The sequence below is a fragment of the Carassius gibelio genome, chromosome B7, assembly GCF_023724105.1.
Source record: "Carassius gibelio isolate Cgi1373 ecotype wild population from Czech Republic chromosome B7, carGib1.2-hapl.c, whole genome shotgun sequence".
Taxonomy (NCBI): domain Eukaryota; kingdom Metazoa; phylum Chordata; class Actinopteri; order Cypriniformes; family Cyprinidae; genus Carassius; species Carassius gibelio.
In genome coordinates, this window is record NC_068402.1 from 23,630,295 (window position 1) to 23,644,747 (window position 14,453).

At 41.7% G+C, this 14,453-nt stretch overlaps 1 protein-coding gene across 6 annotated transcripts in view; it reads left to right on the top strand.

Annotated features, from left to right (window-relative positions):
* The window catches only part of znf536 (zinc finger protein 536), a 178,305-nt gene that overhangs the window by 131,078 nt on the left and 32,774 nt on the right, over window positions 1–14,453 (top strand). Inside the window, exon 8 of one of the 6 annotated variants that reach the window (XM_052561464.1) lies at window positions 11,600–11,699. The exons of the other annotated variants lie outside the window; for them this stretch is intronic. Coding sequence (XP_052417424.1) covers window positions 11,600–11,699 — 100 coding nt within the window. The remainder of the gene's footprint in view (window positions 1–11,599; window positions 11,700–14,453) is intronic. 6 annotated transcript variants of the gene reach the window in all.

The following is a 14,453-nucleotide window of genomic DNA, read 5'->3' on the forward strand; positions in this document are numbered from 1 at the left end:
TCTGGCAGACTTTTTTCCCTTTTATCCCCTTGGAACATGCATGCTTAGAAAAAAAAAAAAAGTCTAGCTTTATTTTTTTAAGGATGTTTAGATATTTTTACTGGAAAACAAGACAGATATAGTTGTTAGTACTGTGCATATATCCCAAATAAAATACAAAAACAGCAGATATATTTTTTTCAGATATAAAATACCATACAGGTGGAACTATCTGATCTGGAGTATTTTGTGCTTGGGTCTCATGTACAAAATTGAGTGAAACACATTCTGCACAATTCCTTGGGGCTGGGCATAGATGAAGCAAAAATCCCTCAGAAAATTTAATTCAGGGCAAAATACGATTATCTGAAGTGGCTTGGCATTAGGTTTGTATGCAAATAGCGCATAAATCATTAATATTTAGAAATCTCAGATGAATATGCTATGCCTTGACATCCGGGATGGAATGAATGAAAGTCATTTTAAAGTGACACCCTCATTATTATACTGCTTTTATAAGACAAACACATTTACCCTCACTTGCATGCCAAGTGTCTTACATTCATAGCATTGCAGAATAACCCTCTCCAATATTTAAACACAATGCACTTTTTCCCTAATTCACAACAAATACCAGAAAGCTAAAACTAAAAAGCTATTTCTTTATAACCAACTGAAATTAGTTGGAAATCATTAGCGTTAAGATTCTTATTATTTGTAGAAAAAAGGCCTAAAAAAACAACATTGCATATATTAATCGTGAAGTATATCTACGATGTAGTGCCAAGTTCTGTCAGACACCTCAGACTGTGTGTAGTCTAGTGGATTAGCTTTGTATTGTTCACATTGCTTAATGGCCTTGTTCCATTGTGCAAGGCAGCCATTGTGTAAGTGTATCACATAATCAATACTAGGTCTGTTAGTGGCATATCTTCATCTATACATTGCACATGTCTCAAGCATTGTGCTCTTTGTCTGTCTTTCTTTTGCTCCTCTTTGTCTTCCCCTTAATTTAACAACATATCATCACAAGCTACGCGTGTTATAATAACCACACATCAGTCCTGGTTATCAGCGGCACCTGTGCGAAATGTTGTTAAGGCCAGCAGACAGTAAAAACCTAGCCTTCAACATTTTTTTAAATGTTTGCTGGTGCGCTATAAGAATCAAAACATGTCACCAGAAAAAGTGCTTTCATTTATTGTGAAGCACCACTTACAGCAAAGAAAAAAAAAAAAGGAAGAACGAGAGAAATGAGATTATTAGTGTCCTTTCCGTCTGCCGCCATCACTCTCACCAAGCTTTTTTCGCACACTCTCTACCCTCTCTACTCTACTCTCTTTTTTTTGTTGTTGTTTATGTTTTCATTGTCGCGGTCGTCGTAGCTTGCAGTGTAAACAGTTATCTTGATTCACCCGCGCTGTCTCCATTAGCCCTCTTGAAAAATGGCCACATTTAGATTTCTCACAGGAGCAGTTGCGAGCGCATGCTTGTAGTACAGAGCGCAGTTACCCGGCCTGTCTAAAGTGTGTGAATTTTCATCTCTAACCCTGCTTAATAGTATAAAGTGTGCATCTGTGTGAGTGTCTGAGGCCCTAGATGGTGCTTAGGAGCCCAGGTTTCAGATGTTTACCGCTAAGAGCCGTCCAGCCACCACCGGCAATCCAGTTTTACCACACAGTCAAGACATTCCTCAAGCCACGGGAAGAGAGCGAGAGATGAACAGGAAAAAAAAAAAACATACGTATAGAGAGATCAGACTTGAAGGACTGCTGAAAGAGGGGGCTGCTCACCCCAACCGTCCTAGTTCATAAGGCCATGACACCCCCTGGTGGAAAAGCAGTGAACCCTGTCCCCATTCACTCCAAACCACTCAATGAGAATGACAGATGATCGGAGACAGAGAAAGATGGAAGGAAATAGGGACTGAGTGTATGAAAGCGAGTGAATAACTGTAAGTCAGAAAAGAGATGTATGCTTAGGAGGATTGGTTTATGTCTTTCCTTTTCTCCTTCTATGCAAATCCCTTTGGGTTTATCAATTTACAATGTGTCCTCCTTAATATGTCATGGCAGACTTACAAACTCAGAGTAAAAGAAGCTTTTATAAACGCTGCAGTTAAAGAAGACGTGTGAATTCCCACTATTTTTACTTGTTTCATTTTAGCGCCTGTCTGCTAGCCTGTGTGTGTGTGTGTGTGTGTGTGCATGTTAGCGTGTATCTTGCCCAGCAGACAGGAGTGGGTAGTTAAATGTAAATGGTGTTTAGTCACCAGTGGCCAATTATCACTGTCAGGAGGGTGTAGGATCAGAGCCTCTCTTGGGCGGGTCTTGACCCCAGTCTGGTGTGGGTCAGAGAGAGTGCACTACTTCCTGTCTTCTTGTCAGCCTTAAGTTAATCTTTCCCCTCTTTCCCCATCCTCGCTAACTTCTTCTAACTTTATATGCCTCTCTACCCCTCACTCTTTCTCTTGTTTTCAATCCGTCTCTCTCCAGTGAGTGTGGTAATAAAGCACTCGTGTGAGTGTGTGTTGTTCTCTGACCAGGTTCTATTATGATAATTAAAAACATATGGTGCCTGCAGTGCGCACAGTGAACCCCACAGATGTAAAGGAACAGACGCGACTTGTGACTTTCCTTTCATACTGAGGAACATGATGATACGGCCTCACATGCTTGCACACACATTGCACTTCCAAGTAAGTAACATTTAGTATAGATCAGATATTTCTTGTTCACTGTAATATTCCTTTGCTCTTATTTTCCACAAAAAAATGAAATCACATTATGTACTTCAAATAACATAAAGCAGCAGTTGTCATCAATGGACAAAAAGTGACAAAACTTAAAATATAATTTAGAAGTTTAAGTTTAGATATTATTATTATTATTGTTATTATATTTTTAAATGATGATAATATTATATATTTTTTTAAATAAAATTATCTGGAATGTAATTAAGTATGATGATTACAGATAATAAATATATAACATATAACACATATAAATTCTTACATTTTCAAAAAAAAAAAAAAAATTTATATGTTTTTACTTAATCTTGTTAAAAAAAAAAGAAATCTGTACTGTCCATGACCCAATCAGAACAGACCTGCGACCCACCAGTTAAGAATCAATGCCATGCAGTGTGCAGTTTTCAAATTCATGAAATATTTTTCTTGGAAACACAATTTACTCCACACACAAACACACGACTGCATGTCACCTCAATGACATGCTCGTTTACCACATAGCAATTACTACTAAGTAATTATTGCGGTCTCCTAATTTACGGACAGCTAGAACTATTAGAAACGCTGAGCGCGGATGAGAGTGAATATAACACAGAACAGACAAAACATCACTTGATTTCCCTTTTTTTTCTCTCACTATTTGCCCCTGACTTCTCCCTTTCGGTAAAAAGAGATCTCCACACTTTAAAAGCGGCACGGGATGAAACTTGGTAATTGCCAGTAATGCTGTCCTCATCAGGTGGCTAATTAACAGTAATATGGCTCGTGTTAGTCTGCTAGCATCCACGCAGCCCCTGCGTTCGGGCGACCGCGGAGAGGCGGGAGAACCCGTCACACTCTGATGATGCGTTCGGCCCGAGGGTCGCCTGGTCCGTGTTTTATTCACACTTAATCCCTCCCCCGGGAGCGCCGAGGCCCTCCGTAATCTTTAGCTCCTTACCATAGAAAGTCGGGGCCAGAGAACCTGCGACGAACTGGGATGTAACATACGACTGGTTTGTAAAAGACTCTCAGACAAATCATTCATCTCTGACAGATGATGTTTAACCTGTCACCGGGAGTTAAATGCTGTCAGCCTCCGAGCAAACGGTTGTGGTACATTTAAGAGCTGTCAAACAGTCTTATTACAGAGTAAAGGTAGACTCTTGACATGACACATCAGACTCAGTTTCTCTGAGCCTTGTCCCACGCTTCTCCGTCTCGGAGCACACTGCCGGAGGGAAGCGCTCTCACAATGAAAGACTGCTCGCTCTCTTTCGCTCTCCTTGGAAGTCTCTGAGGTGACAGACAGTGTTGGTGCATCTCCACTTGTTCCATTGTGCGGTGTGTGTGATGAAGGCTCGTCGGGTGAAGGCGAGGTGCTATTTCACATGTTCAATATTACCATTTTAACTTCAACCTAGGTGAATTAGCGCCTTGTCACTCAGCGACGCAAATTCTGGTTTCAAAGAGCAATTAATTGTAAAAGCTGTTGTCAAGCCCACTGGATAGTACCTGTTGCTCTCATCCAGCAGCTGTGCAATCTCTAAAAATATTTTTCCTGACGCTAATTTACTCCGATATCAACTTTGGCGGAGCTGAAAGCTTTTGAAAGGCCTCGTAATTTCACTCTCTTTCACTCCTGTCTCGTACCTTGCTGACGTACAGTACAGTAGGCTTCGCCGTTTCCAGCGTGGAGAAAAAGAACGAGTGGTCGCTGAATAAAGGATCGGGTTCCAGTATGACAACAAAGGCAGAGAAATATTCAATGCTAATGACAGCAAAACAATTATGCTATTCATAATATTAGACAGAAAGAAAGATCTTGTTAGAGAAAACCTTGGGAGAGGAGAATATGAAGTGTTCTCACTGGCGCAGTAATCACGGCATGCTTCCATTATTTTTATTCCCCTGTAGCCCACTATAGTTTGCATTTAATGACAGAAACCCTTAAGCTAATACTTAATAGATTTGCTACTAGACCCAGAGTTTTTTTTTATTTTATTTTGGTTTTGTTCTCCTCACATATTTGATCTAATTTCTTTGTTTTTGTTTTGTTTTGTTTCTCCGACTTTGTTCAATTGGAGGTATTCCTCGTAGCTGTGCTGCTTGCGTTCCCCAGGTGCCCTCAGATGTGACGAGCTGCTCTCAGAGGGATTGTACCGGCAGAACAACACTTTGTGCCTGCGCAAGGGCACACCTCACATACACACAATATAATGATCATGCTTACACACAGCGTATGACATACACTCCAAACGTAATGAGAGAATATGCCCCGACTCCGGCTGGCAGGCGCTGGAGTTAAAAAAAGAAAAAAAGCACAAGTATGTCAACTTTTATTTGCTCCTTTATTCCACATCAATGGCAAACAACACGCTAAAGTTAATAAAACAAATACAGAAAACACAGTCTGGCTGAGGCGGAGGCAACAGGGGTGTGTTTTGAGAGGTCGTGTAGCAATTACAGACAAATCTGTCGGAATCTTCCACGTACTTCTAGTTGCCGCGCAAAAGAAGAGCCAGTCCAATAAGACACATTTGATTTAGACTTCAAATAAACAAGGGTGGAAGCAAAGTTCCTGCAAATAGAAGGAGTGGAGGAGCGACATAAAAGAAAAGCATTGCATGAGAAATAAGCCCACATTATACCATTAGCTGTTAAAAAATGCACTTAATTCCTCTGTAGAGATGGAAATAAATCGCACGAGCTCGAGCATTGTTCCATGCAAATCCCATCGAATGGATTTAAGATGGCGTATTGTTTATTAGGGAAATATGGGGGGAGGTAGGAGAGCTGCTGTTCTAATTGCAGTAATTTAATCAGGATTAGAAAGGTTACCTGGATGAGGCGGCAGCGCAAGGACACTGATGCATGTGGAAAGTAAAAATGCACATTCCGCGCCATTGATATTGTCTTTTGCGTTAACGAATTTACACTGCATTTTGCGCCGTCACTCTTCTGTGGATAAATAAACAGAATGTTCTATTGTTTCCCTTCCTCCCCCCTCATCTCTCTCTCTCTCTTTCTGTGTATGTTGCTCTCTCTCTCTCTCTCTCTCTCTCTCTCGCAAGCCTTGCTAAATAGGAAGCAAAGAGAATCCATTTTAATCAGATTAATAACTTGGTTGATCACATATAACCTAATTTTCATTCAGTGCTGCCCTTGTCCACTGAGTCATATACGGAATGACCTTTGTGTCGCCACTGTGACCATAAAGCACAGTAAGTGCCATTGTGCTGTCAAAAAAAGCTGAAGATGTTTTACATCACCGGAAAAATTTCATCTGTCATTTTTCTTCTACAAATGCGATGCCCGTTCCACAAAAGGCCACCTTCCGATTGAGGGCCATTAGGTCGGGACTCGAGTTTCCCAGGGTTTAGGAGATGGGAACAACTTTCCTCCTGCATTCACAGTAATGTGAATCGTCCTTTTAAAACAGATATGGTTACATATTAGTTTTGAAAGGTACAGTAACTGCCTCAGCTTTAGCTGTCTTCAACAGTAGGCCTTTTGTGTCCACCAGAACTCAATAAGTGGCCTGTGATCCCATTTTAGCTTGCTCTCGCGCACTATAACACACTGTCTGCGTGGAGAATATTGCGATTCGAGCGCGTTTGAGGCTGAATGATGGCTGATGACAGTTACGAGGCAAAGTCTGAAATCAAGCTCACCTTTTGCCTGCCTCGGTTTGTTCTCGAGTGGTGTTTCTGTTACTTTCAGAAGTTATTTTCTATTCCTTCATCAAGATAAATCTCAGCCTTGATTTACTGGTATGATTAGCCGTTTCAAAGGAAATCTGCTGAGATTTAATTATACACAGAAAGAAGAAGAAAAAAAAGAGAGAGCGAGAGAGTCACGGACACACACACATGCATAGGCTTTCAGTCACACAGCTCCACGCACACAAACAGGAAATATGAATGAAATATTTATGAAGTGGGCTAACGACTGCATGCACCCATATGTTTCAGCCTAACAGCAGTTTACAGGCAGTTTCTAATGTGATGAGTTTCCACTGAAGCAAAGAACACTGATTTACAAATTATATAGAACACAAAGAGGAAAGACAATGATAATAATTATTCATATTAATACATTTTATTAAACATTTTGCTCCAGCAGTTTTGGAAACAATTCTTGCATTTATCCGTGATAACCGCCATTATTCTTTCTTTTGATTAGTGAACGAAATTCCCTGCATTTATGTAACAAGTTCTTTGTTTCTTTGCACTTCCTTTTGAAAAACTTGTTTTGTTGTTTAATTATCAGATCTGGAGTCGCACACCACTAGAGGATGAATTCTCTGCATGATTCATTGGGCAGCAATTCTTGTAAAATCAGGCCTAGCGTGCCTGTTTCCAGAAAATGTAAGAACTTTATGGGTTATAGGTTTTATGAAAGCCAGCATGCAAAAAAAAAAAAAAAAAAGGGGGGGGGATTAATCTGAGGATTAGCACCATACTTTAAGATAAATCTTTTTTTAATATGAAACCTCATCCCCACTTATTCTGGCCAATCATTCTTTTTGCACACTTTAGATTACATATTGTGTCTTTTTTCCTCACTCAGTTTAAGCACACAGCTTTTTTTTTTTTTTTTTCACAAACACATTCTTCATGCTGTAAAACTCAGAACAATGGATGAGCACATAGCTGTGCACATTAATGCTTCTGTAAATGGAAAGACAGAGAGAGAGAAAGAAAACAGATAAGCAGAGCTTGGCTGCCCCCTCCCATCCATGTCATCCGTCTATCTATGTATCCTTCCCCATGGAAAAAAACAGGGGATGAAAAAACACAAAAACAATAAAAAGCTAACCAAATCTCTCCTCCTCATCGTTAAATCCTGGCTGATCAGAACGCGCCAGACCCTAACCGACAAACATCATAGACTGTCTCCAGTCCCTAATTGACTGCACAAGGATTGGTCACACTTTTTAAGTAGCGTTCTGTAATGGATTTCCATGTTGGTTGCGCTTTTAACTGGCGCTTCAAATGGAAAGAAAAATGTCTCTTTATTATCAAAAAACAACGGTTCTTTCTCTCCCCTCTTTCTTCCTTGTTTTCGGTAAAGATGATATCAGCCACCTCCCTGTTTGTATTTTTTTTTTTGCAAGGTCAACCCAGGCTGACAGTTGACAAACGATCTCAAGATGGCCACATCATCTGTCCTGTAATTTTTTGGGGGGAGAAAACGATAAGATGAATGCCATGTATCATGTTTTCTCTTTTTTTCCCCTCTCTTTCCCTCTCTCGATTTTACACTCAAATCTCTTATCGGCTTATGAAAAGGACTGTTAAGCAGGTGAAACAGAGATTTCGTTCATGCTTGAAAGTTGTCTCCGCTCTCGCACAGGCCAGAGACCGGTTCAAATCTCTCCGATCTGGACTTATCCTGTTTCTGCATCTTGGCACGGCGCAGGGATTCAGTATTATAGACAAGCTGGTCATCAGATGGGAGTTGGGTTTATTTCTGTGTCCCCCCCCCCCACCACCTCCGTTACCCCTCCCCTCTCGCTGCCGTCTCATCCAAGTTATGTCTCATTTTTTTCTACTGGACAGCTCCGACAGAATGCCCGAGAACTCGATGTCCTTGAGAACAGAACAACTTTTCAGTCTAATACTTTGATTGATTATTTTTTTTTTCCCGTTGTTGTTGTTGTTCTCTTGCTTTTCTCTGACCGTCTTCTTCATTTTTCCCTTCCCGAGATCATTATACGTATTTATGCTGAAATCGTTGGGGGAGGGGGGGTAGGCTTCAACTTCAACAATGACGGCCACTTTGACAAAACACAGAGTATGTTTTTAATTACCTGGATTTTTTAATGTTGTTGTCATCTCACAGAAAATACTGCTCTTGTTCTGATGTTCCTATTATGTTCTCATTTGAATGCCTGCTCTCCGCAGGAAGTCCAACCCCCCTCCCCACCCCGCATCACTTCCAGCAGCCCTCCAGTGTTCACCATTTCTAGTTTTTCATTATGCCTAATTGCATTAAGAGACATATCATAGTGGAGCGAGAGAGAGGTAGAGATGAGGTGTCATCGCTTTCTAAAACACAATTAGGCAACACCTCATCAGGGGCTCTGCCTGCCTGCGGTTGACAGGTGCGTGAACGTTAGCGGCGGCGGCATTGGTGGTGCACGAGCCACTGTGCGTGCTTGACAACTGCTCGTCAAACGGTTGACAGACGCTTTCCTGAGAGCCCGATTGGCGGCACAATCGATACTCGATGAGGTGTGGCGAGTGAACCCGGCGTTTGAGTCCGTTTTAGAAAGGGGTCCTTCACGCTAATGAAGCCGTTTCATGTGCGTCTTCCCTCCCTGTTTACTTCCAATTTTTCATCTGACAAAATGAAACGGCTGCTCGTTAATTTGAGAAGCAACATTCAGCAACTTTTATCAAAACCGGGAGAACAGGGAGATGCTGGGAAGCAGTGGTGCAGAAGTTTTAGCGGGGGTTTTGTTTTCGGTTTTTTTCACCTTGTTCTTTACGTGGAAGAAAAATAATGCCCTGCTGAAGCTCGGATTGTCATTGTCAACGTGTTCCTATTTCATCTAAAACATGATGACGATGATGATGACCAGAATGATGATGATGATTAATGAGAGTGATGGCAATGATTACACATATACAGGAAGAGTGTTTAGCGTGTCAGCCATCTGCCTGATTAAAAAATCATCTTTATCGTAGTATCCTCTCACACGGCCTGGACAGAAACAGATGAAGCAGATAGAAAGAAAAAAATAGATGCACAACGTGATCATGTTTCAATTGACACCTTAAGAAGAATTATGTACTGGGTTCTTTAGAAAGGTATTAGCCTGATGCGGCATATTTGCTCTGTGTTTTGCTCTGAATGCACTATTGGATATTGCACCTTCGAGCTGACACTCGGAGACAAAGCCTGGGGAAGAAAAGTAATGATCACATATAAATATCAATATGAAAGCAAGAGTCAGTGCTAAAGACGACGTATAGCTATTGATGTTTGAATAACGGTAGTGTCAGGCGATGAAGAAGAGAGAGGTGGAAAATAAGGAGAGAAAATATAATGCATTCATTTTTTTTTCAGAAGGACAAAAAAAGAGACAGAAACGGTTAATCGAAAACACTCCAGAGGCATAAGAATCAAGCTGAGGCCGAGATAAAAACATAACCGCTCTCTATGCCTTGTGAACAAAACCATAAATAAATATATAATCAGTTAGTATTATGCAGGTTTGCTCTGAGAGGCATTATCTGTCTGGCGTTGCCTTCTCAAGTAAAAGAACATTTGACAGTGCAAGTCCCTGATGACAAAAAAAGAGAAAAAGTTATGACTTCAAAAGTGTTTACTCACCATGTTTTTTAATTTGTCTGGGCATATGCAGTTTATTTGCATTTCAAATACGCATATTTGAAGCAGGTGGTTTAAATGCCAAGATGCGAATTGATGACAATCACCTCTACCATAAGCGTCAAGGGAGCTGTACTCGCGGCTGACATTAAAACTAAACGAACAGCAGCTAAACAAACACATCGAAATAGAACTCTGTTACCATCCGCCCCGCGCCAGTGATAGCAACCCCCCACCCCCCCCCCACCCCAGCTCGCATCCTCTCCACCCGCACTTATATTTTAATATTCATGTACATTTAAATATCAGCTGCTGAGAGAGAGAGAACGTAAATACCTCACATAAATCTATTCATCCATGAACGGCATCAAATGCCCCCCCCTCCTCCCCCCCTCCTGGCCGTCGGTTCCATCGCTTCCATATTCATTTTTGTAATTTACAGCAAATCCAATAGCTGTCAATCACAAATTAAAAACTCCAAATTTACAACAGGGAGGAAACAGCTGCTTCTACATTTACAGCAAGACCACTCTAAAATATTAAAGACATGTCACCCAGCTCTGTGCAGCCCTACATCTGCGGCCATCTGTTTTCTATTAAAACATTACACCAAAAAACGCTGCTATTTCCATGCTTTTAGATCAGCACAGGAAAGCGAGACTGACAGTGTAAAACCTCCTGACGTGCTTAGCTTTTATCAACGGCCCTTTCAAAAGTGTCAGAATAAAAGGCTTTGAGTGGCACCCGATGTATTTGCACAAGTCGCAGACGGAGCGGAGGTCACATTTTAAGGGCCTAGTTGACGGCGAACAATGCCGGGATATCTTAAACAAGCCGATCTGCTGCTTTTCTTGTCGTTTTCTCACTCGCTCGGCCCTTCCTCCTGTGAAGCATAGAGCGGGTGTTGAAAAGAAATACGTTAAACCGAGTGATTCGATGACATTTGAGGCATCGCCGGTGCAGCGAGAGAGCGAGAAGGAGAGCTTTTGAAAAGGCGAAGCTGAAATATTCTGTTACGGCGGAGCGGAGAAGAATTACGGTCAGTGTCAAAGGTAAACAATTACAACATTCTGAGTCACTTTTTGGAGTCGGGGCAAAAGAAGATCATTGCTCCCTCTCTAATAGGTAATTTCCTTTTGTCTTCAGAGCTGTATTTCACATGTTGCCTTCCACGGGGTGGCCCCTTCAAAAAAAAAAAAAAAAAGAATGAAAGGAAAGAAAGGAACGAACGTGCGCTTGGCGCATGCATCAGAATTTCAGATGAGACGTTTTGTTCGCCATCTAGAACTGCCAACACAGAACAGTTTGTTGGTGGTATGTGGAAAGAAAGCCTGTTTGGCAGGCAAAAAAAAAAGGGAAACTTTTCCATAAACTTCAGGGTGCATGTAGAATTTTATTGTCTAATGGAAACAACATGAAAGGACACTTAATTTCAGATCAAATTCACAACGATACCTGCCATTCAAGTTGTTAGAATATCCTTGTTCTCCCCGCGACAGAGATTCTGTGATTAACAAGCTCGCTGTTTTTTCTCTCACCCACCATTTAAAGGAAAAAACCCAGAGCTCCCGCTGCTCCGAGCGACATCTCTCCCCTCGCCGCCGTCTCTTCCTTCCTCTCCTCCTCTTGTCGTCTATGGCAGGAGTCACAGGTGTGTGACAATAATTACACATACACTCAGAAAAATAATGTCATTTCTCTCCATTTAATAAGTTAGCAGTAAAATGCAGAGGGGGAGCGCACAGGGAGAGCAGGCTTAAATCTTATCTGATACCAGGGCCCCTAACTCAATCATATGGCTCTTAAGAACAGGACACGGGCAGCTGGGGCTCACTAATATGCATGCAATATGTGTGTAAAACGATACGCTTTAATTTTGAGCCCACTTTAAGAAGCAACAAAATCTGTTTATACGTGAGACATTTAAAAAGAGGGAGGAAAAAAAAAATAAAGCTATTTAACTCCCTCGTTCCCGCCAAGCTGTGACATCTGTTTAGTCTTTTCTTCATCCCTCTGCTCCGAACGCTCAATCCCAGGAAGACGGAGTTTTTAAAAACCCACTTTTCCTGCCTGCTGTTTATGCTAAAGCTCAGCGCTTTGAATCTGCGGAAACACAAGTTAAGAAAATGATGATTGCGCACGTTTATCTCTTTTCCTCTTATTAGATGAACTTTTGCTGTTTTCGGATTTCAGTTTTCGCTCGCAGGCCTTCAGAAAGACTTCCTGTTGGTACTGTAATTGTGAATTAAGGCCCGTTCACGCCAAGACAATAGTGAGAGGATGAGAATAGTCCACTATAATGCCAACGACATATTATCGTTGAACAATTTTTTTTTTGCATTTCGAAGAATGCTAAAATCATTGAAAGCCAATCAGAATCCACCCGATTGTAAAGAGCCCAAGCGAGTGGCAGATTTCATGTTTCCAGAGTGTGTTTATAATAAACAGAACAGTATTGTTCATTTGTCTGGATGCTAATATTAAGTAAATACTGTTATAATTATCTTTATACTTACTGTTCTTGGTGTCGAACACATGTTGTTTCCTCAACACGTGTTCCATATAATATTTTCATTCATATTTCAATCTGAACAATTTAACACACTTCATTTTTAGCAAATAAACAGCAGTTTCCTGCCTTTACTTGAAGCAGCCTGTTTTACGTATGCGAGTCAAGGGGCTGGTAATTGGTTGGATGAGGCTGTTGGTGTGTATGCGTGTATATGTGTCGCCATCGGGCTCTCCCAGAAAGCAGGAAGTGTGAGCGAGAAGAGGGGTCTTTGGGGGGAGGAATACAGGGAGGAGGAGGAGGAGGAGGAGGAGGAGAAGAGAGAGAGGAAGGGGGTTAAACTTCAAAAAGCCTCTGACACATGCTGCCGCTGGCCCTGACCACTCCACAGATGCTTTTGTTCATTGCCTCTCTCTCAGTTCCCCCTCACTCTCATTCATTCCCTGTGTCTTTGGTGATACGCGCCGAGTACAGATATCAAAGTCGCACTGTCTGTTAAGACTTCAAACTGGGGGCCCCGTCCGTCAGCCCCAATCATATCTGTGCCCCGCTCGCAGACTGGAGTGGAATATTTGATCTGTCCTCTTCAGGAGGATCAACAATCAGACGTGAGGGGGCGGTGGGGGGGTGTTAGGACTCGGACGTTTGGGAAGGGGGGTGAAAACGGCCCACTTCACTTCACTTCAGTCGCACTACAAAGAGTTGAGCCACGGACGCTAAAGGGATAAAGAGAGCTTTGCTCTTCAGGATCTCGCGCCGTTGCATTTTACCAGCATTTGACATCTGCTTTGAGACCGGCAATGAGGAGATAGAGCCTGTTACTGTACAGAGACATTTACCGAGTTCTTTTTGTGGTTGTTTTGGTTTGCTTGTACTTTAAGACGCCTGCAGTGCAGATTATTATGGCATCTGATGGCATTATCTCAGGCCTGTCCATCTGTCCATTCAGTTATGACTATTAATAACCCCAGACATGTGTCACATAGTGTACTTAGTTCTTAAATCCCTCGTCTGTGAGATCAGACTGTATAATTACCTATCCCATTAACGTGGGAGACTCGGGACCCTGCATACTCACACTGACCTGCGTAGGAACAGCTGGGACGGTGCGTTTAAAAAAAAGTTTCATTTATGTTAATCCCAAACTGTATGAGTGTCTTTATTCTGTGGAACACTAAAGAAGATATTTTACGAATGTTTCAGCTGTTTAATACAACACTGGACACTGACTTTTACCGTAAGGTCTTTAAAAATATGTTCTTCAGAAGAAAGTAAGTTATACAGCAGACATAATTTTATTTGTTGGATGACCTTTCTTTTTCCTGTTGAGTGCTTCACTGAAAGAAGCCCATTGTGTTTCCATGAGATAAATAATATAGTTAATTCATTTAAAATGTGACTCATTTATTAATAACGGCAAAGAGAAACTTTAAATCTTGCAGATTATATGTTGAAATCCTTCGGCATGTGGCTGTGATCCTTACAAGCGATGCCAGTCTGTGATTGGCTCTCTGTTCCTGCTTCCTGCACGTGCGGAGGGGTTCAGTTCCTGTCCCTCCGTGCAGCACGCCAGGGAGAGTGTACTAGGAATGAACTCTTTTTTCCATTCCTAATCACTCCATTTAGAGCCAGAGGTGAGAGGCCCGTCTGACTCACACATACGCACCTGCTCTAATCAGCCCTATATCCCTTAAGAGTGGCTGTCTGTACCCACCTGTGTTTGTGGAATGGCCACTTGCTATCAGTAATCGGTGTCCTTCCCTGTGGGTTTGTTAATTCTCACACTCTCTCTCTCAACACTGGCTTCACATTCTACAGATGAATGATATGTGAAAGCATGTGTCAATGTGGAGGCCTTTAGTGTCCCAATGAAGAAAAAAAAAAAAATAGTGGTGC